The 23,626-nt window shown below is 36.5% G+C and overlaps 1 protein-coding gene across 1 annotated transcript in view; it reads right to left on the reverse strand.

Annotated features, from left to right (window-relative positions):
- The window catches only part of LOC149153955 (uncharacterized), a 69,711-nt gene extending 46,834 nt beyond the window's left edge, over positions 1 to 22,877 (reverse strand). Inside the window, exon 1 of the mRNA XM_089443987.1 lies at positions 22,595 to 22,877. Coding sequence (XP_089300113.1) covers positions 22,595 to 22,877 — 283 coding nt within the window. The remainder of the gene's footprint in view (positions 1 to 22,594) is intronic.
- Positions 22,878 to 23,626: the final 749 nt, after the last annotated feature.

The following is a 23,626-nucleotide window of genomic DNA, read 5'->3' on the forward strand; positions in this document are numbered from 1 at the left end:
TCTTGATTGCAAACCCCCTGTAGCAGCAACCAAGTCTAGGTTTTCAAAATCCTTTGAAGATGATTTTTATGTAATGTTAAGAGAAATAACTTCTAGGACTCTTGAAGACATGCAAACTAATGCTATAGAGGTGGAAGCAAATAGGGCTGCCTCAGCCACCTTGAAAGCTAAAGAGGAAAAGGCCCAAAGAAAGCTTAAATCTAGTCAAGAGGCCTCTACTTCTTCAAAAACTAAAACTGAAGATTCCAAAATTGATGAGATCACTTCATTTCTTAGAAATATATCCAATAGAATTTCCAATATTGAAACTCAACCCAAAACAGTTCAACAGACGGTCACTCGACCTCAAAATCAAAATCAAGGTCAATACAAAAGAACTCCACAATTACAAATTCTACAAAGACCTAGTAACGATTAGCAAGTTCCAACACATTTGCTGATAGATGATCAAAAAACTGATGAAAATACCATGACTATCACCGAAGACATTAACAATATGGATACCTCTTTTGGTCAGACCACTATTGTTACTCTTTCACAAAATAAATAAGTTCAAGAAGATCAAGAATCCTCATAGGTTTCCAAATACCATGCCTTATTTGAATTTCTGATTACAGAGGTAAACAAAATATATGTTCTTAGACCTAGACCTAGCCTTGGCAGACCTCTTAAGGAACCTCCAATAATTCAACCTCATACAAAAGTTGTTGAAACTCAGGCAACTACTATTCGACCATTAAATCAGTCAACTAATATAGTTCAAATTGATAAAACTGCCTTTACTACATTTAATGTTGAAAAGGAGTTAGAAAGAGTTAAGATCCCTATACCACTTTCAGAACTTTCAAAAAATCCTGGATATAAAAATCAAGTTTCCAAATGGATACAAAACACCTCTGTTGATGCTGAAAGCGATGTTATTAGCCTTTAGGATGAAAAACTAGTAGTTGTCTTTGGTCCTAGTTTAGATATGATAGATGAAATAGTACCCCCTTTCTATGTGACACTAAAGAAAAATGACTCCATGTTATATAACTTTATGCTCGATTCTGGAGCATCACATAATCTCATGCCAAAAACCATCATTAATCATTTAAATCTTGACACAACTAGATCCTATCATGATTTGTACACCTTTGATTCCAAGAGGGTACCTTGTCTAGGATTGATTAAGGATTTAGTAGTCACTCTTGCCCAAATCCCAGTAAAGAGCATAGTATTAGATATAGTTGTCACTGATATCCCTCCCAAATTTGGAATGCTCCTTTCAAGGTCTTGCTGTGCCAAATTAGGGGGAACTCTTTAGATGGACATGTCTTATGCCACTATTCCAGTTTATGGGGGAGAACAACTTAGGTTGTATAGAGAAGTTAGATTTGTCCACACTGCATGCAAACCATATCAACCAAAGAACCACCCCATCTATTCTATTGATCAATATTTTGGATCCTTTCAACTCTCTTCAAATCACATACATGAATCTCAAGTAAAAATTGAAGATGTAGTTGAAAATCCGATATCAAATCAAACTGATGTGTGGAAGCTATTTTTTGATGGTTCAGACTAAGGATGGAGTAGAGGCTAGGGTAGCACTAATCTCACTAGAAAAGGAAAACATTACACAATCATGTAAACTTGATTTTGAAGTTACCAACAATGTAGCAGAATATGAGGCTTTCCTTCTAGGACTATAGTTAGCCAAGAGTTTAAAGGTACACAATTTGAGTGTTTCATTGACTCCGAACTCATTGTGAGACAGGTTAGGAATATTTTCCAAACAAGGCATCCTAGGCTTAGGTCTTATCGAAATGAGAATTGGTATTCCATTGAAAATTCCTTTAATGCCTTCAACTTAACTTATGTCCCTAGAAATGAAAACATACATGCAGATTCTTTGGTTGTCTCTGCAAGCTCATTCAAGATTCTTGATCAAACACAAGTGTTATACCAAATCAAGGTCAAATACAGGCCATCCATACCAGATAACCAAAAGCATTGGTAGGTGTTTGAGGATGATGAACAACTAAAATATTTCCTTCAAGTTGTAGGTGAATTTTCTCTTCTGCAAATTGATGAAGACAATCTTGACATGATTAATCCTCAAGCTAATGATGATCTAGAAGTAAACTCCAAGATTACAGACCATGACATCATACAATTATCAAACAAATTCGTTCCTAAAGGGTTAATTCCTTTAGAGAAATTATTTGATTATAATGATGTCTCTCGAAACCCTCCATCCATTTCTCCTGAAGATGATATCGAAGAAATCAATATTGGAACCCAAGAACAAGTGTAAAATATAAAAAACTCTACATCTTTAACCCCATAATTTAAAAATGAATATCTTAAGTTACTTAAAAATTACAAAGATGTTTTTTCTTGGTATTATGCTAATCTTAAAACCTATGACACATCCCTCATTGAACATAAGATCCCATTAAAAATTGAACCTAAACCATACCAAAAAAAAGTCAGAAGAAATAACCCAGTTCTTCTAGCAACTATTGAGAAAGAGCTTAAGAAAATATTAGATGCACAAATTATTCTTCCACTAAGATATTGTAATTGGATTGCCAACCTAGTAGCTGTCAAGAAAAAGAATGGTGAAATTAGACTCTATGTTGATTTTAGAAACTTAAATAAAGCATCATTAAAATATAACTATCCCTTACCTAAAATGGATTAGTTACTTCAACAAGTTTATGGAGCTAACAAACTTTCTATGTTAGATGGTTTCTTTGGTTATAATTAGATTATGGTCAACAAGGAGGATAGGGAAAAGACTACCATCACAACACCTTCGGGGTACTTTCATGTATGCTAGGATGCGTTTCGGTTTGACAAGTGTAGGAGTTACATTCCAAAGAGCTATGGATATAGATTTTGTAGGCCAGGTAAATAAATTTCTTGTTATTTATCTTGATGATCTTACAATCTTTTCTAATTCTGATAAAAAACATTTAAAGCACTTGATGAAGTTTTTTGAAAGATGTAGGAAATTTGGAATATCATTGAATCCAAAGAAGTCTCTATTTGCTATCACAGAAGGGAAATTGCTTGGCCATATAATTTCTAAAGATGGAGTATTCATTGATCCAAACAAAGTATCAACCATTCAGACATTATCATTACCAAGAAATAAAAAGGAAGTTCAAGATTTTCTTGGTAAAATCAATTTTTTCAGAATATTCATACCTAATTATGCTGAAATTGTCAAAGATATAAATAATATTATTAAGAAGGGTCACGAAGTTAAATGGATTGTCTCTTCCAGACATGCATTTGATCAAATCATGAAAGCTATTTCTGAAGCTCCAACCTTGGCCAGTCCTGATTATACTAAACCATTTAGTATATTTTCCTTTGCTTCTAAAACAACCCTTGCTGTTGTTTTACTACAAAAGAATGAAGATTCCCATGATCAACCTATAGCCCTTTTTAACAAATTCATGAGAGATGCTGAGCTCAAATATGACATAATTGAGAAACAGGCTGATGCCCTAGTCTAGTCTTTGAAATCTTTTAGGATGTATGTTCTACATTCAACCATCATAGCCTATGTCCCCAACAATGTTGTTAAAACTATTTTCACTCAACCAGATACTGATGGGAGGATAGGTAGATGGATCACTCAAATTTTGAAGTATAATCTAACTATGAAAAACACAAGGCTCATAAATGGTTAACGATTAGCTAAGCTTCTATCTGAGTCTAACTACAAAGTAATAGGTATGAAATCTATTTTGGAAATACCAAGGGAGAATCCATAAGAACCTTCCAAATATATGAATGAGGATAATCCATAAGAACCTTCCCAACATTGGAATGAGGAGAATCCAGAAGAACCTTTACCTTCAGATCAGGCCATTTCTATACATATTGATGAGAAATTTCTTTTATCAAATTGGTATCAAGATATTGTAAATTTCTTGATTCATTATGAATGTCCTGCATCATTTTCCAAAATTCAATGTAAAATTCTCAAGTTGAAAGCAATCAAATACTATATCATAAATGAAAATATGTACTGGAAATACCCACTCAATATCTTGTTATTATGTTTAACAAAATCAGAGACCGAAGGGATCATTGATCAGTTTCATGCAAGATTTTGTGGAGGACATTATTCTTGGAGAGCAACAACATATAATATATTAAGGGCAGGATTTTATTAGCCAACATTGTTATTACAAGTAGGAGAAAAGGTCAGAAGTTGTGTCCCTTGTCAAATGTTTTCTGGTAAGAAAAAATTGCCAGCTCTTCCACTAATCCCAACACTGGTCTCAACACCTTTTCTCTAATGGGGATTAGATTTTATTGCGAAGATTCATCCCACTTCAAACAATCAACATAGATGGATCCTCCCTGCAACAGACTACTTTACTAAATGGGTGGAAGCAATTCTAGTAAGAAATGCTACTGATGCAGTAGTGATCAAATTCATTGAAGAAAACATTTTATCTAGGTTTGGTTTCCCAAGCCAGATTGTTACTAACAATGCCACAACATTTTCCATTGTTAAAATGATTGAGTTTTGCTAGAAATATGAGATTTTGTTACACCATTCAACTCCATATTATCCTCAAGGTAATGGTCTTGCAGAATCATCTAATAAAAGTTTGGTAAAGGTTATCAAAAAAACTTTAGTAGATCATAAAAAGAGCCAGGACACTCATCTAATTTATGCAGTTAGGGAAAACAAGATTACTCCAAAGAGATCTACTGGAAAATCTCCTTTTTAGTTGGTTTATGGGAAAGATGCAATTTTCCCTACGAACTTGGCTCTCCCTCTAAATCATAAAATTATCAGTATCTTATGTAATTTTAAGCATATTTTGTTTAATTTCTGAACATCGGTCAAAGGTTTTCCCACTTATGATGATTTAGCTTTCTATCTGAAATTTAAAGTAATCATATATCCTTACTATTCTTTCTGCACATCTTGTCAACTTAAATCACCGTGTGAAGTTAAATATCAGCCCTCTGGTTGTTTATTAGTACTATCTAAAAGAGTTAATACATCATTCTTATAATTTATTTTATGTATTGGTCCTCCATAAAGACCAAAACTAAAACCCCAAAACATATATCTTAGATGCTCTGGCATGATCAATTGACCATTATCATCTCAGAGGTACAACACACTATAATTTTGAAAAGGAACACTGAATAATACTCAGACCTAGTGCAATAATTTGAACCAACTAGAGAACTATCTCTGATCTTTAATCACAATCAACAGTTAATCTTAACATTATTCAATCAATTCATAACCACATTCAACTTAATCATTCAATCAGATCTACTTCAGACATTATCACTCAACCCAAATCATCATGAGGACATCATTAACAGACAACAGAGAAAAAATAGTACTGATAAGGTTGATCATTCATTTATTAACATAAAACCATTACTTTATATACGCAACTTTGCAAACATGAACCTGTGTGTATAAGCACTTTTCCTGAAACCAGCCAACGTATAGATACGCAACTTTTGACCTAAAATTGTGTATTCTTGAGAACTTCAGAAATACGCAGAACATAATAATCAAAGATAAAAACATGCGTTAGTACCTAGATCCAGTCAATCCTTGAACATATCATACAATGAAAATTCATTTTAGGTCTCATGATCCTGATCCATCATTGTATTCATCAATGCATAATTATTTCAAATCAATGCAAGAATTATGGCCCTTACAATTCAAATATACTTCAGATTGAAGTATCCATAAAAAATCCTTTCACTTGCACACTTTAGTACTTTTATCTTCACCTCTTTATATAGTTAGCCCTTATCCAATACCATGGGTCAAAACTACATTAGTGCCGGTGGTAATCTTTTGACGGGATCAATATTCATTGTCACACTCATTACTATGGGCCAATACCATGGTAAGGACCCATAGCATTTAGAATACCATGGTGAAAAAACCATACGCTACTTTTATTCACCAAACTCACGTGCATACTTGACTTGGATTAACATAACCCAAATATAGTTCTTGAACTTCCAACTTTATCATTCCTCTGAACTGCCATGCTTTCTGTAACATCTATAAACACATCCTGTTTATACCTTTATCATTATGGTATTCTGTTGTATTCATTTTGTCACCTTTGAACTGACCTGTGAATTCTATTACAAGTGCATTTCCATCAAGGACAACACATGCATCATACTGTCAACACAAATTGTTGATGTCCATCAAGATTTTTCTTGGATTTTTCTCTTTCTTCTTATAACTTGAGCATGGAATAAATTCCAGTCTGCATAGTAGCACACACGGTCTCTTGTACATTTTGAGATAACTGTGATGAAGGAATAAATTATATTAGGAGGAAGTATGGCCTCTCTCCCATACACAAGGAAACATGGTGAGTTTCGAATGGCAGCTTTCAAGGTAACCTGATCATCCCATACTAAAATATTGAATAGGGCTATGTGCTAGTACTTCTAATGACCATAAATAATTCTCTTCAAAATTTTGATAAAATTCTTATTTGTTGATTCAGCAAGCTCATTGCCATGAGGGTAATAATTTGCTGAATATTTAATTTTGATCCCTTTTTCTAGAGAAAAAGAGTTTAGATCAAGATATGAGAAACAGATTGCGTTATAAAAAATAACTAATTTTAGAGCACTAAATCGAGTCATGATATTAGTCTCAAGAAATGATATTACCTGATTTGTGTTTTCCTCGCGGAAAGGAGCTTCTTCCATCCACCTTGTAAAATAGTTAGTTGTTATTATAATGAACTTATGTTGGAGGGATGAGGCATCGTTCATAGGACCAATGATGTATAATCCCCATTGTTGAAAAGGAGCTTCGACTGTGATAGGATGTAGGGGAAAAATTATATTTTAACCCTACGAACAACTTTTTGGTATATTTTACACTTTTGGGTAAGGGTGTGAGCATATTTAAATAGTTGGGGCCAAGATTAGGTAGCTCTTATCACCTTTTGTGTGGTGGTGTCTACACCATAATGACCATCAACAAGTCCAAAATGCAATTCATTTAATTTTTTTTAGAATCCTACCTTTTTAACCAATGGAGCAGTACTCTATCTTATTTATTTAAATATTATTTATCAGCTAAAAGGGAGCCAAATTAAATCTAAGTGCTCTTATTTTCTTCGCATGAAGGTGTGAAAGGGATATACCATGTACCATAAACAATTTTATGTTAGAGTACCAAGAATCATAATTAGATGAATTGCATAAAATTTCATCCTGAACAAAAAATTCATTATTCGAACATGAATATTCATTATGTGGAATAACAGAGTCTGTGACCAACTTATAAAGTCCTTGACCTCTAATAGTTTGTTTAGGTTTGATTTCTAGGTCATACTGTTGAAGGGCTATCATCCAATGTGATATTTTCTCACCGAGCTCCCTTTGTACTAGCATATTTCTCACTAATGCATAAGGGACAATGATATTGGTCTTAGATTTAAGTATATAAGGTCTGAAATGTTTCACTGCCTTAAAAAAAATGAAGGCTTTTTTTTCAACTACTGAATAGTTCATTTCTTTCCCTTTAAAAGTAGAGCTCATGAAGGAAATACAAATTTTATGGTTATGATTGTTCTTCTGGGTGAGAAGAACAACATATTCAGTGTCAAAAGAAAATGTATACAAGGTGAATTTATTAGCGGAAGCAAGACTCATCAAAGTAGGAGCTTCGGAAATGGCTTCCCTTTCTTGGTTACCCCATGTAAAGATAGAGTTCTTCTTGACCAGATTTTGCAATATTCTCATTATCTTTGAGAAATATGGAATGAAGCAACTAAAAAAGTTAATCTTTCCAAGAAAATATTGCATTCCATTTTTACAAGTAAGACATGTCAAACTGGAAATTACATGTGTTCATTCAGGGTCTATCATTATTCCACTTTTAGATACAATGAAATCGAGTGACTTTCCCTTAGTGACAACAAAAATGAAATTTTTGGGGTTATAAGGGAAATGCAAAATTTTCTGCATCTCTCAAATATATCTGTTAGGTGAGATAAATGGTCAGATATATTTTTTTTAAACATGATAACATCATCCAAATAGATAAAAATTGCTTCACTAATTAAGCCAAAAAAAGAAATATCCATTTCCCTTTAGAAAGTTGCCCCAACATTAATTAATCAGAAAGGCATCTTCTTGTATGCAAAGGTTCCCCATGGAATTCGAAATTTTGTTTTAAGTTGATCAATAGGTGCAAACATGACTTGGTTATAGCTTGAAAAACCATACAATAAGGACAACATTTCAAAGCCGCAAACCAACTGTAGGATCTCCCCCATTGGTGGAATAAGATAGTTATCCTTATCAGAGGGTTTGTTTAGATTTCAGAAATCAACAGATAACAAAATATCTCTTTTATTCTTCCTAACGGGTACCTGATTGGAAACCCATTGGATATGATGAGGATGGGAGATTATTCGGGTTACAAGTAGCTTGTTCAGTTTAGCCTTAACAATAGGTTCTGAGATCAGGTGCATATTCCTTAATTTCTATTGAAAGGTCTTAGTTTGTGGTTTCATTGGGATGGCATGTTGCATGATATTCAGATAAAAAGTTTTTAGATCATCATATGTCCAAGCGAATGAATCCTTGTATTCCTTGAACTAACGAATACAATATGATCTTTCTTTAGGAGTATAGTCTATGCCTAAATTAATATTCTAGGGGTTGGATTGAGTTACTAAATTAAGGATTTCATATTTCTTAGAGGAATTATTAGCCTTGCAATTTAACACCTTTTTAAATTTACCATTCAAATCTTAAAAGGTTTCCAAACTCAAAATCGATTTAGGGGTCGAATTTACCGTATTGAATTCTTCTGAAACTGAATGTTGTTTATGGTCTTGTGAGAAACTTCAAATACTTTCATTGTGAGTAAGCCCATTAATTACCGCATCTTGGAAGTTGTATTCCATGTGGAGGAAGTCAATGATCTATTGGTCATTATTAAAGACAAACCAATTAGTAATGTTACTAGGAATGGATAGCCTATAAATAAACACAAAATAAAAATATTTAGGTTCAAAACATTCAACAAGAATCAATCTAGAAGTTACATTCACTAAGAAGTTTTCCTCTTGAATGATAGATCTAGGAATAGAAGAAATATTGAAAGATGGAAAATTTGAAAGAAAATCCCATATCTCATTTTGATAAGCTTTTAAATGGGCAGAAATAAAGTGAATGGAATCTCTTAATTGCTTAACAAGGATATCAGAATCACTAAATATATTCAAAATTTTAACATTCATATCAATAGATTTTTTGAGCCCTTCGATGAGTGCTTCTTACTCTACAATGTTATTAGTGAAATTAAATTATAACCTACAATCAATAAATAATTTATTTCCTTTGGATCGAGTAGTAATCAACCATCACCAATACCTTCCTTTGATTTTGACACATCAAAATATGATGTGTTGGGAATCACAATTGTCGTTGGACCAAATCCCACCGTAGTAGTCAACGATCACATCGCGAGAGATAAGGATCCACAAGAGGTGGTTAATCCATGTCATGAAACACACAGGGAGCGTTGGTTTATCCAATGTACAACAATCTCCCCCCCAACACGATCTAAGTGTGTATCAAACTCGTGACCTATGTTCTTATACCACTTGTTGGGAATCACAATTGCCATTAGACTAAAACCCACAGGTATTAGTCAATGATCACATCGCCAAAGATAAGGATCCACGGGAGGTGGTTAGTCCATGTCGTGAAAAACACTGGGAGCATTGGTTTATCCAATGTCCAAAATAATGACCATACTTCATCATATTTAATTTTAGTAGTTTCAATATAAATCAAAATTTTATTTGGTTTAATAATTTTCATACAAAATACTAGTTAAAATGGATTTCTAGAATTCATAAAAGGGGAAATCTCAGTAGAAAAATTACCAAAATATGTATTGAAAAATTACCAAAATATGTATCAAGACTTTCCATTGCAAAATCATTCATCAGGATTGGCTCATTAAGATCATTGATGTCAATAAAAATCTGTTGCATATACAATTCTCTGTTGATCCTAATTTTACTTGGATGTCCTTTCCAAGGAAACCATAAATGCGACAAATCGACAGTGAAATAACCATTACGACGTTGTGACAAATCTTTTCTTAAAAATAAACTATAAACTTAAGGAATATACACAACAATAATATCTATAGTCAGATGAACTCTATAATATGAAGACAATCTAATAAGGAAATCATTTAACTCCCCTTCCACTTTAACATTTGTGTGATCAATCTATATAATTTTTACCTAGAATGGATTCATGTTGACATTCAACTTTTTACAAAGAGAAATAGACATCACATTAGACGAAGCACCATACTCAATCTTGTAGTTGGGTACATTTATGTTGTAAATTTCGAAGGTGAGTAAGAAAGAAGGGACATTAGCCTTCCTAGTTTGCATAGGGGAATTATCTGAAGGACATATTTTTATAATGATTGGGCTTGTCCCATTTTTATCAAAATTTGCCACTTCATTATTTGGGGCTATTTTCTAACCTTAAATTTTAGCTAAAGTACATTGAGCCTTCTACATCAGCATAAGCATTTTCAACATCTTAAACACTGAAATGTTGGCTTTGAGTCTTTTTTGATCTTTAATAAGGTCATACTCTAAATGTGGGATAATAGTGCTTTTGGAGGTTTTTACCCTTTTTTTCACATTTTTACCTTTAGCAGTGGTAGATGTACTAGATTCATCAACAACAATTTTACCATGAGTGTTGTAAGGATCTTGGTTCATGAAGAGAATTTCATGGTTTTTTTCAAACAAGTTATAAGAACATCAACAAAGTGAACCATAGTAAGAGCGTTTTGATCATCATCATTATTGACATTAGTTTCTTCCACCCCCTCATCTGGTTCTTCAGTTTTATCAATAGAGGATGTGTCAATTGTTGATATTAGTGCTTGAAGAATATTATTAATTTCTTCAACACCTAACCCTTCAACATGAGGGGTAGATTTAGGTGGAATTGTTGATATTAGTGCTTGAAGAATATTATCAGTTTCTTCAACACTTATGTTGGGTCCCTATAATACTAGTGATTACCCCATTACTATTGTAGTTGTACCCCTTATTAATATTGTTGTGCCCCTATTGTCCCCATATTGTTATTACTGTGCCCCATAGAATCCCTCTATTGTTACTTTTGTGGTTTTATATTATTATTGTTAGGTCACTTGGGTTATATTGTGACTCTTTAGACTCCTATATATAGAAAGGAGGATCATCCAAGATTTGTTCATTTATGTAATGTAAAGGAGGTTTTCCCCTCGAAGAGGCTGAATTTTAAGGTGTTGATCTATCTTTTCTATCTTTTTCTTGAGCTGGTTTCATAACATTTGGTATCAGAGCTTTGGATTCTAGGGTTTTGCTGCTCCAAACAGGTCATCGTGGAATTTTCGCTATAATTTTTTTTCTGAGATGTTTCAGAAGCTTAAAAAAACCCATTTGAGAAGACATCATGCTGAAGCTCGGGTCTAAATTTCAGAGTTTTTCGCTCTATATTTGCGGAGATATGATCTGAGAAAGTTGGTATTTTTGCAGACTCCTAAATTACATTCCAAACAGGTGACCTGGGGAAAATCATCATAACTTTCTCTCTGAACATCGGATTGAAATTTTGTAAGAAGGTACAGAAAGAGGACGGATTTTAGTTTCTTGTATATACTTTTCAGAGACAAAGGTCAAAACAAGGACATGTGGCACGTCGTACAAGTTCGCTCTACTGAATTAGTCTATAATTAGGTCACTGTGGGAGATTTGGCATAACTCTTCATTGGAGAATCCAATTGGGGTCAGACTGGTGGCATTGGAAATAGGACACAGAAGGCTACCACAGGTCACAATTTCAGAATTGGATGATCTGAAATTTCAAAGATACATTAGAGGTAATATCGAGCTCCTAAAAAGTGAAAAAAGGTGTGTAGATTTTTTAAATTTTTTCTTAAGCTTGGTTTGAAAAATTATTTTGAAGGAATTGAAAGGGCATAGTAGAGCATTAGTATCGGTGATTGATGCCCTGAGCAAAGAAAATGCAAACACCTAGTAAGCAATCTGAAAGCTCTAGCATGACTCATGAAGAAGAGGAAAAAATGCTACATGATATATCAAAATTACAAGACCAAGTGCAACAAATTTCAGTCTCACAAAAGCTAACAGAAGCTAAGATAAATGGAGTGGAATCTAAGATAAAGGGCGTGGAAGCCAAGATTTATGATTTGAAGATAGATTTGAAGGCAGATTTGACAAATTTTCTACAAGAAATACTTACTAATGGTGAAAGGGGAGGAAATGAAACAAAAGGGTTTAGTAATGGAGCACATTGAGGAGTTCCAAAAATTGAACATAAGGGTAAAAGATATTCCAGAGGAGCATAGGATTGATGTGTTCATAGGGTCTTTAAAGGATAATATCCAACATGATGTTCGCCTTTAGGAACCTGATTAATTAGAGAAGGCATTCAGGTTAGCAAGAAAAATGGAAAGCAAAATTATGGGAACCAGGAAGCATACCACTCACAACTATAAAGACGGAAGTGTTGTTGCCCCTAGTCTTCCACAACCTATAAGGTTGACACCACAACAATTGGAAGAAAAAAGAGCAAAAGGGCTTTGTTACAGTTGTGATAGAAAATACACTAAAGGTCATAAGTGTGCTGAGAAGAAATTATTCTACATAGATTGTGAAGAGGAAGAAGAAAAGGAGAAAGAAAGGTCAAAAGAAGAGGATATACTCCAGGAACAAAGCCTAGATGAAGAACAAATGAATCCGACCATATCTTGTAATGCATTGGCGGGAATTACCACTCCTCAAACCATCAAGATAGAAGGAAAAATCAAGAAGAAAAAGGTAATAATGTTGATTGATTCAGGAAGTACCCACAATTTTATTCATTGTAAGGTAGCAAAAGAATTGAATTGCTTCTTATATCCAGCACCAGACTGTCAAGTGATGGTTGCAAATGGAGGAACAATAAATTGCTCTGGAAAGTGCCATAATATCAAGCTATCCATGGGAGAATATGTATTGACTAGCCCAATGCTTTCCATTCCAATGGGAGGTGCTGATGTTGTATTAGGAGTCCAATGGCTACAATCATTGGGTACAATAGCTTTTAATTTTCAAGAACTTTTCATGAAATTTTCTGTGGAAGGAAAGGAAGTTGAATTAAGGGGTATTGTAGGGAAACCGGGAAAGATAATCAGCTCTAACGGTATGACAAAGCTTCTAAAAAAGGAACGAAAAGGTGTAATTCCACAATTATGTTCGCTAGATGTTTCCACATTGGAATCATCTATTTCTCCAGATCTTCAAAAAGTCTTGGACAATCATTCCAAGGTATTTGAGACTCTTAAAGGTCTCCCACCTATTCATGATCATGATCATGCTATTCATCTGATTCCAGGAAGTGTTCCTCCAAACATCAGGCCGTACAGATATCCCTATGCCCAAAAGAGTGAAATTGAACGTATGGTTGCAGAAATGCTAGAGGCTGGTATAATTCAACCGAGTCAAAGTTCTTTCTCTGCTCTAGTAGTATTGGTGCACAAGAAGGATGGATCATGGCGCATGTGTTCGGATTATAGGGAGCTCAACAAGCTCACTATTAAAGATAAGTTTCCCATTCCTGTCATTGATGAATTACTGGATGAATTGCATGGATCAATTTACTTCACCAAGTTGGATCTTCGTTCAGGATATCACCAAATCAGAATGAAGACTGAAGACATTCCGAAAACAACATTTAGAACTCATGAGGGTCATTATGAATTTTTGGTCATGCCTTTTGGCCTTACCAATGCACCCTCAACATTTCAAGGTTTGATGAATTCAATTTTCAAACCATTCCTTAGAAATTTTGTGTTAGTATTTTTTGATGATATACTAATCTACAACAAGTCTTGGAAGGATCATGTTGAACATGTTGACATGGTGCTACAACTATTAGAGGAGAAACAATTATATGCAAAAAGATCCAAATGTTTCTTTGGAGTACAAGAGGTGGAATATCTGGGTCATATTGTATCTCATGAAGGAGTTAAGGTAGACCCTAGCAAAATTAAAGCCATTAAGGAATGGAAAATCCCCACATCCATAAAGCATCTGTGAGGATTTCTCAGGTTGACAGGGTATTATCGCAAGTTTGTTAAGAATTATGGCAGAATAGCAACACCTCTAACAACACTATTGAAGAAAGATGCATTTTCATAGACTCTACAAGCAACAAAGGCCTTCGAACATCTTAAAGAGGAAATGTGCCAAGCACCTGTCTTAGCTACACCAGACTTCACAAAAACCTTTATTGTGGAATGTGATGCTTCAGGAAATGGAATTGGTGTTGTTTTAATGCAAGATGAAAGACCCATTACTTTTGAAAGTCGTCCAATCAAGGGAATGTTTTTACACAAATGTATTTATGAGAAGGAAATGTTGGCAATACTCCATGCACTTAAGAAATGGCGACCCTACCTAATGGGAAGACTCTTCAAGGTAAAAACAGATCATGATAGCCTTAAATAATTTTTAGAAAAAAGATTATCCTCTGAAGAGCAACAAAAGTGGGTCACAAAGATGTTGGGTTATGACTTTGAAATCATCTACAAAAAAGGGAAGCAAAATGTGGTGGCAGATGCACTCTCAAGAAAGGATGAGGATGTGGAAGCATTGTTGTGCGCCATTTCTATTATCCAACCAGATTGGATAAACGAAGCAAGGGAGGAATGGAAGAATGACGAAGAAGTGTGGGCACTTATTCAAAAGTTACAATAAGATTCCAGTACATCAGATACATTTAGCTGGAAAAATGATTCATTATGGTACAAAGATCGCTTATACCTCTGTAAGAATTCCCAGCTAAAACAAAAGATTCTTATGGAATTGCACACTTCTCCCTTAGGAGGGCACTCGGGATTTTTAAAACTTACCACAGGGTTAAGAAGGAATTTTTTTGGGATGGCCTTAAATCAGATATTCAAAAGTTTGTGGTGGAATGGTTGGTTTGCTAACAAAATAAAGTTGAAACAATTAAGACACCGGGTCTATTACAACATTTATCCATTCCAAGCCAACGTTGGGAGGAGGTTTCAATGGATTTTATCACAGGTTTACCCAAGTTTGAGGGAAAGAGTGTCATCATGGTGGTAATTGACAGACTTACCAAGTATGCACACTTTTGTGCATTATCACATCGATTTAAAGCCAGTACAATTTCTAGTGCATTTATGGAAACAATTCAAAAGCTACATGGAAACCCAAAGATTATTGTATGTGATAGAGATCCCATTTTCACTGGAAATATTTTGGACATAATTATTTTCTTGTCTTGGTACTCAGTTAGCTCATAGCTCATCTTATCATCCTCAATCTGATGGGCAAACTAAGATAGTAAACAAATGTTTGGAAGGATATCTTCGTTGCTTTGTCTCTGATAAACAGACACAGTGGGTCAAATGGTTGCCTCTGGCTGAATGGTGGTATAACACTTCCTTCCATACAACAACAAAAATGACCCCATTTATGGCACTTTATGGGTATCAGCCACCATCCATCACATCATATATAAGAGAAAATTCTAAGGTTCAAGCAATGGAACATCACATCGAACATCAACAAAAAGTCCTCCAACTCTTAAAGGATAACCTCGTGTTGGCACAGAATAGAATGAAACAACAGGCAGATCAACATCACAGTGAAAGAAGTTTTGATGTAGGTGATTGGGTATTCCTACGGCTACAACCATATAAGCAAAAGTCCCTCAAGAAAGCTAAGAAGGATAATAAATTATCACCAAAGTATTATGGTTCGTACAAGGTGTTGCAAAAGATTGGTACTATGGCATACAAATTGGAGCTTCCTGCAGCTTCTCGATTGCACCCAGTTTTCCATGTTTCATGTTTAAAGAAGGTTATAGGCAATAAGCTCCCAGTTCAAACAATATTGCCAGAACTTGACGAGGAAGGAAAAATTATATTGGAACCAGAAGCAGTCACAGAAACAAGAACTTGACAGCTACGAAATCGATCAATTTCAGAGTATCTTATCAAGTGGAAGAACTTATCTGCTGAAGATTCCACATGGGAGGATGAGAATTTTATACAGAAGCATCTAGAACTACTCAAGCATTGAGGACAACACTTTTTTGAAGGAGAGGGGCATGTTGGGTCCCTATAATACTAGTGATTACCCCATTACTATTGTAGTTGTACCCCTTATTAATATTGTTGTGCCCCAATTGTCCCCATATTGTTATTACTGTGCCCCATAGAATCCCTCTATTATTATTTTTGTGGCTTTATATTATTATTGTTAGGTCGGTTGGGTTATATTGTGACTCCTTAGACTCCTATATATAGAAAGGAGGTTTTGTAATTTGAATCATCCAAGAATTGTTCATTTATGTAATGTAAAGGAGGTTGCCCCCTCGAAGAGGCTGAATTTTAAGGCGTTGATCTATCTTTTCTATCTTTTTCTTGAGCTGGTTTCATAACAACTTAACCCTTCAACATGAGGGGTAGATTTAGGTGGAATTTGTTGCTTGAAGGGTATAAAATTACCTATGTTTGATGGCCCTTCACTTGAGTTCTTCTTCAGGTCAATAACCTCATTTGATAACTTGTTTAGGACATTCTGAAGACTCTCAAGACCTAGAGCTCCCTATTCCTTCTTAGTTGAGGGTAGTTTATATGATGGAAACTTTCTTATGTGAGGATGAAGCCTTATTACATTGGATGTCAAGATTAGCGCTAAGGCTAATAATATCCTTTTAAATAGAAATAGACTTCTCAAAGGCTGCTTGGAAGGTTTCTTTTTGGGCTCTCTTCACCCACATGACAATGTCAGTAGGTAAGGCCTTCACGTAATAGGAAACCACAAGGTTTTCAATAGGCATGGATTGAACATGATTTTTTTTTTAAGCATGAAATCTTCCACTGAAATATTTAATTCTTTCCTTGCATTCCAATTTTATTTTAGCTAATTCCATGACTGGAACTTCAGGTGTTTTATCATCCCCAATTTTTTTCTTCTGAAAATATAGTTTCAAATTGAATCCATGAAGTAATGATTTTGGGTTGTTGGGAAATGTACCATGTTGAGGCCTTTTCCTCAAATGTATATGGGAACAACCTACAAAAACCATCTCCATGGCATATTCTCTTTTTTCTAAAAGACAACATGAATATTTTTATGTGATCATTTGCAGGTTGTTTATAGTCAGGACCATATTTTGGGAGAAAGCTTGAAGGATTTCTTGGTAAAGGATGTTGTACACCTGGAACAACAATTAAATCTTGGTCAAGCCATGGGGTGTAATGGTTGTTACCCTAGTTATTTCCTTGATTATCTCCCTAATTGTCTGCCATATGGGGCAAACCTTGTGAATTAGCTAATTCTGTTGATGAGGAACTTTCTTCGCTAGATGAATCCTCAAAAAAATAATATGAAGAGGAAATTGGTGGAGAGGGTGGTGGACCAGATCCTCCTAGGAGAGTAGGTTGTGATTATATGGATTAAACAATAGGAATTTCGAGCTCTGATTGATTAAGGTCAATTTGACCAATAAAAATGTCATGAAATCTATCATTAAATATTCTGGTAGTTTAAGAGTTTCCCGATTGGGGATCAAGCACAATGGGATATTCTAGCTGTAAGTCAATTGGTGTCACCATATGTTGGGAATTTTGCAGCTCATCAGATCTAGTTCTTGCTCCTCTTTCCTAAGCCCTGGACAACACTTTGTCAGAATTTTGGAGTGATTTTTCAATCTCATAACTATCTCATGAAGGTTTAGGAGTAACGGGTTCACTAGTACATTCAAGCTAAGAAGGTAATGTGGAAGTTTGATTACAGTGAGAAGTGGTAGCAATCTCACCCACAAAGTTTCTACAAGTAACTATTGGGGAATGAGTGATAAGAGGTTTCTTATGGCTCCCTTTAGCCATTTAAAGCATGAGAGGCCCTTCTTCTAGTGCCATTTGTTGATGGGAAGAAATGACCACCTGCCAATAGCAATAAAAAACTTGACTGAGGTTATTTAATAACCCAAGATATTTTGGATAACAACTCGTGATAGGTTTTACGGCTCTATTCTCCCAATATTTCCTCCTCTTTCAAGAATGAAATAATTATAGTTCAATTTGGTATCCTATAACACACACACACACACACAACTAATTAGGGGGAGTTAATCGACTATATACAAATATACGCTAAATGGGAATCACTAGAATAGTAACTCTAACTGGTGTGAAGTAAAATTAAAACATTAAAATAATGAATTATATTTTATACTGAAAGAATGATTATAAAATACAATTGACTCTTAATGTAACATAAATGAAATGATACAAGAAAGAACATAACTATAATTGCTATTAATTTAAGAAAAAGGAAATAATTCTCAACTTGCCTTAAAATATTTTACATAAAAAATAAAAAATGAAATGCAAAAACTATTATTTATAAATATGCCATGGACAAATAAAATATGTTAAATTATAGGACTAATTTTGTTTCTTGATTAATTTAGATTAATGATTCATTTAGCACAAAGTAGAGACATCCCTTTATAATAAATAAAAGGAAATAAATAATTCTAGAAAACAAAACATTCCAATTAATCCCATTTTCATTCATGTACATACATGCAATTTACGAAGATATAGCTCATGAATTAAAATAACACATTGTTTTGGCTTATATGCGCCTGACCTAGGATCGTAAGAATTATTTAGCCAAGCAAATCCCGCAACTACCAGCCCTTTCGGTAACATCCCACGAAGCGCAGACTGAGGTCTCACCCGAGGTAGCAGGGGAGGGTGATGGAACCAGGTTTCCGCACCCTTGGGATGTCTAGATGTGGTCTGAGAGGTCCGTGCGCCATCCTGTAGCTTCGCACTGCACTAGATCCACACAGATCCAGATAATCTTAGCTTTTTTTCTTACTACTCTTGATTATAGATCTAATCTATTTGATTAAGTATTATAACCCAGATCTACTTAGAGGAGTCTGTAAGCAAACATTTATTACTTTCATTTAAGTCACGTATTAAGATTCAACTGATTCAAAAGTACTCAATAAGCATACGCGCATAGATAAAAACTGTTTCATTAACCATAAAACTAGAGTTGCGATAGTCCAAGATTAACACAGAATTTAGAAGAAACTTATCTTTATTTCCACTGGTCACCCTTACATCTAGATTTGCCCTGCGCACTTAGCTACAGGGTTCCACGCACATAGCTGCAGACTCTTCCAGCCTCTGCCCACACAGCTGCAGAGCCTCTATCCTCTACCCAATCCCCTGACTCAGACTTACAGACACTCTTTAATTGCCCTTCTCAGACACCCATTACATATCCAATCTCCAAAATCCTACTCAACCAAGAAATGCCTTTCCCCCCATAGAGCCGTGCTCTATTTATACCTAACTATGGTCCACAGACCGACTTACTCCCTATTAGTTTGCATTATTTCTTGGGCGGACAACCGTTGATACCACCACAGTCACTTCTGACCTTTGTATCTTCTCTTAGCACTGTCTGCTACAGCCTGTGTTGTAATTTTGCAAGACCATTGCTGCTGTCTGTAAGATCCCAATTTTGAAGAGATATCAGAGCTGACTTAGTATTTTCATATCTACCCGTGGTCTCCGTCTGTCAATCCTTTCGCTTTTCTGGTGTAGTTTGCTGGCTAACCCCCGGGAGGAGCGACAACATCCAGACTAATTCTGCTTCATGTCTCCCTTTTTCAGGTACATCTCCCACTGTTGATGCTACCATCTACGGGATGCCCGCAATGGTCACCACCATGCGCCTTAGAGAGTCCCGCTTCTTCAGCAGCCATATCACCACCCTCGGGCATACTCCTTGTGCAGAGAGAATGAATAGCCCCATATTGATACCCAGTTTTTCAGGAGTGAATGTCACCCAGTGGATACCCCTCAATGATTTATAAGTCATGCGAATTTCAAATTCACTGATTCTCGCTTATTCTAGTGTCTTCATCTAAAATCTATGGTGGCTCATGTCATATCGGACTCGTACTACCATTCTTAATTGCGTGTTTCCCACTCCCTTTTGCCATAATGCAAACATCATGTCATGAACAATGACAAATACGGTCACCTTTCTTCGTAGCCATGCAGTGGCGCACTTCTGGTCGTGTGACCCCGAACTTATCACTGATCTAGTTTGACGCGTAGTCTGGTATGCGCGCCTTCCTCCAAACTGTTTTACCATCCCGTGCTCTCTTTCAACTGGTTGGAGCGGTGAGACTGTTCCTCGAATGGTTAGTCAGGCGGCAAATTCGCCTGTGTAGAGCTTCAGGCAACTGCCATTCACTTAGCTTGGGAAGGGGTCTCCATTAAGTTTAGCCAGCTGAACCGTGTACCTATCGATAACTTGTTTGATGACGCAGGGTCCCAACCAATGCATTTAGAGTTTGCGAGTGAACTTCTCGAATTTACTGTCGTATAACAATACTAGATCATTCTCCTTGAAGGTGTGCACCTTGATATGGCGATCATGCCATGCTTTTTACCGTTGTTTCTGCACTTGCTGATGGAATCTAGCCAAAAATCATTCCTCCTCCATTTCTTCGAGTTGCACGAGCCATTCCTCCAAAGCCCTATGATCTGCCATACCTATGATTGCTGCGATCCGCAAACTAGGTACAATATATTCCATAGGCATGACGACCTCCTTTCCATAGACTAACTGAAAAGGTGTCTGGCCCATCAATTTCTTGCACGTTGTTCAATATGCCCATAGCATAGCAGGGATGCACATGTCCCAGTAATTTTTTCACGTATTACAGACCTTGGTCAATGCAGTCTCCAAGATTTTTTTGAATGCCTCCACGGTCCCATTTTCTTGTGGGTGGTATGGCATACTTTGTTGATGATATATTTGGAATTCCTCCATGAGTGCGCTGATGGTTTCATTCAGAAAATGCGTTCCCCAATCGCTCAGGAGGATTTTGGGACAGCCAAACCTTGTCAGTGCATTCTCGAACAAAAACTTCGTAGCTATTGCAGCCATGCAATCGTTAACTGGTTGTGCCTCAGCCCATTAGGTTAAATAATCTGTTGCGGTGATGATATATTGCGCGCCAATTTTTCCTTGCATATCAATAGGTCCTACGAGGTCAATTGCCAACTTCTCGAAGGGCTGTAGTGTCATTTGTGGTTGGAGTGGCATTTCATCTCTTCGCGATGGTTTCCCCATCCATTGACAAACGTCACAGGCTCGACAGGGAGATTTTGAATCCTGATGTAGAGTGGGCCACCATAATCCTGTGCGAAGTATCTTCTAGGTTGTGGCATGACCTGCATAGTGTCCGCCAGCAACCCCCCCATGGGCTTCGGCCAGGATCTGTCCTCGCTCGAACTCCGGGACATACTGATGCAGGATCTCATCATTGCCCATTTTGTAGAGGTGTCCTGCAATCACGATGAAGTCTGCTATGTATATCACCAATTCCTTCTTCTGCTAAACAGAGTATCCTTGTGGTGTGGTCCCTATAGTTAAGAAATGGATTATATCTTCAAAATGACCATCCGCTACGTGCACCGCATAGAGCTGAGCATCCGGAAGTCCGTCTTCTAGATTTGTGGGTTCTTCACTGGTCTCAATTCGGGATAGGTGATTTGGGCTTGCATTTAGACATCCTGGCTTAACGACGACCTCAAAGTCATACTCTTGGAATAACAACAGCCAGTGATAGATTCGCCCCCCAAACACAGGCTTATTCACTAGGTATTTTAATGCGAAGTGATCGGTATACATCTTAAAGTGATCTCCCAACAGATAATGGCGGAATTTTTGAAGCGCGTATACCATTTCTAATCCCTCACGCTCAGTGGTGGAGTAATTCTTTTCAGCTTTTGACAACTGGTGACTTGCGAATGCAATCAGATGGTCCAGTCCCTCCACTCCTGGTTGAGTAAGTACCGCCCCTAGTGCGATACATGACGCGTCAACATGCACATGAAACTTGACTTCCCATTTCGGAAAGACCAATATAGGGGCTGAAGCCATTTTTTCCTTAAGCGTCTATAGGATTTTGTTGCATTCCTCATTCCAAAAATAAGTAGCATCCTTCTTCAGCAATTGTTCCATCGGAGCCGTGATCTGGGTGTAACTTTTGATGAACTTTTGATAGTAGCCTGTGTGACCCAGAGTGGCGCGTAATTGTTTGACACTCTGCGGTGCTTGTAGATTGAGTATGACAATGATATTTGCTAGGTCCACCATCAAGCCTTGCTTACAAACCACATGGCCTAACAGGTTCCCGAATGGGATAAGGAAAGTACACTTGTTGAGATTCAACGCAATCTGGTGTCAGCGACAAGTATCCAGCATTAACCGTAAGCTCGCTACATGCTTCTTGACTAGTCCAAACACAGTCCAGTCATCCAGATAGACCTCTAAAAACTTGTGTATAAATTCTTTGAATGCTACTACCACTATTCGTGAAAATATCGTCGACGCATTCTTTAGACCAAAGCACATCATCGTGTACTGAAAGCAACCCCATTCGGTAGCGAACTTCGTTTTACTCCTATATTTTGGCGCAATCTTGATCTGGTGGTATCCTGAGAACCCATCCGTGAACGAGTAGGCTTCCTGACCCCCCACATTTTCCAGTACCTCATCTGTAAATGGTGTTGGAAAGGGGTCATTTACGTAGGCATCATTGAGCTTGCTGAGATCCACGTAGATCCGAATCTTACCCTTCTGTTTCTTTTCCTGCACCACCATTGGACTTACCCAATCGAACTCCTCGACAAGCTCAATGATTCCTGCTGCCAGCATCTTGTCCAGTTCTTCGCGGACCTTTGCTTTATATTTTGGGTTCAATCTGTAGGGCCGCTGCTTAACAGGTTTCACGTCCGGCTTCAATGTTATCTTCATCACTCCCAAGTCCCCTAGGATCTATTTTAGCTCCGTGATCTTTGTAGGAAACAAGTCTCGATATTCGCGGAGAAATTCAACAACCTTTTCTACTATAGCATCGTCCCAATAGTCCCTGAGTGTTGTGTACTTCAGCTCTTCTTCGGTCCCTATATTGACTTGTTTTGTTTTCAATGGCGCCATCATATCAGGATATTCGAATTTAGGTTTGCGCACCTTGTGGTTTCCCTCTGATTCCGGAATATTGACGTTTCGCGGATCATCCTCATCATCTTCTACCTCAACATTATAGCATTCAAGGGCCTGGCTCAGCTGCCGCGACCAGTCGGGCTATGCAGGTTCTTTTAGTTCTATTGACATTTTGAAAATGATGGCCTTTACCAGCTGGAGCACTTCATCTACAGGGTCCATCCATTGATCTTCAAAGAGGAATGTCATTAAGAATCCTTCACGCAAGATATTGCACTCTCTTGTGTCGTGCCAGAGCTCTGCTTCAGTATACCAATTTCTTGGAATGACATCTAGGGTGTGATAGAATAAGTGCACCCATTTTGGCTGAGGTTCCTCTCCGTAGGCCTTGGTCCATCTGGTAAGGACCTGCATGTGTGGGTCATCACGTCCATCGTATTTCTCTATTATATGTACTTCAG

The sequence above is a fragment of the Pinus tabuliformis genome, chromosome 9 (assembly GCF_031772625.1).
Source record: "Pinus tabuliformis cultivar Carrire ecotype Pingquan chromosome 9, CPIR1, whole genome shotgun sequence".
In the NCBI taxonomy this organism is placed as follows: domain Eukaryota; kingdom Viridiplantae; phylum Streptophyta; class Pinopsida; order Pinales; family Pinaceae; genus Pinus; species Pinus tabuliformis.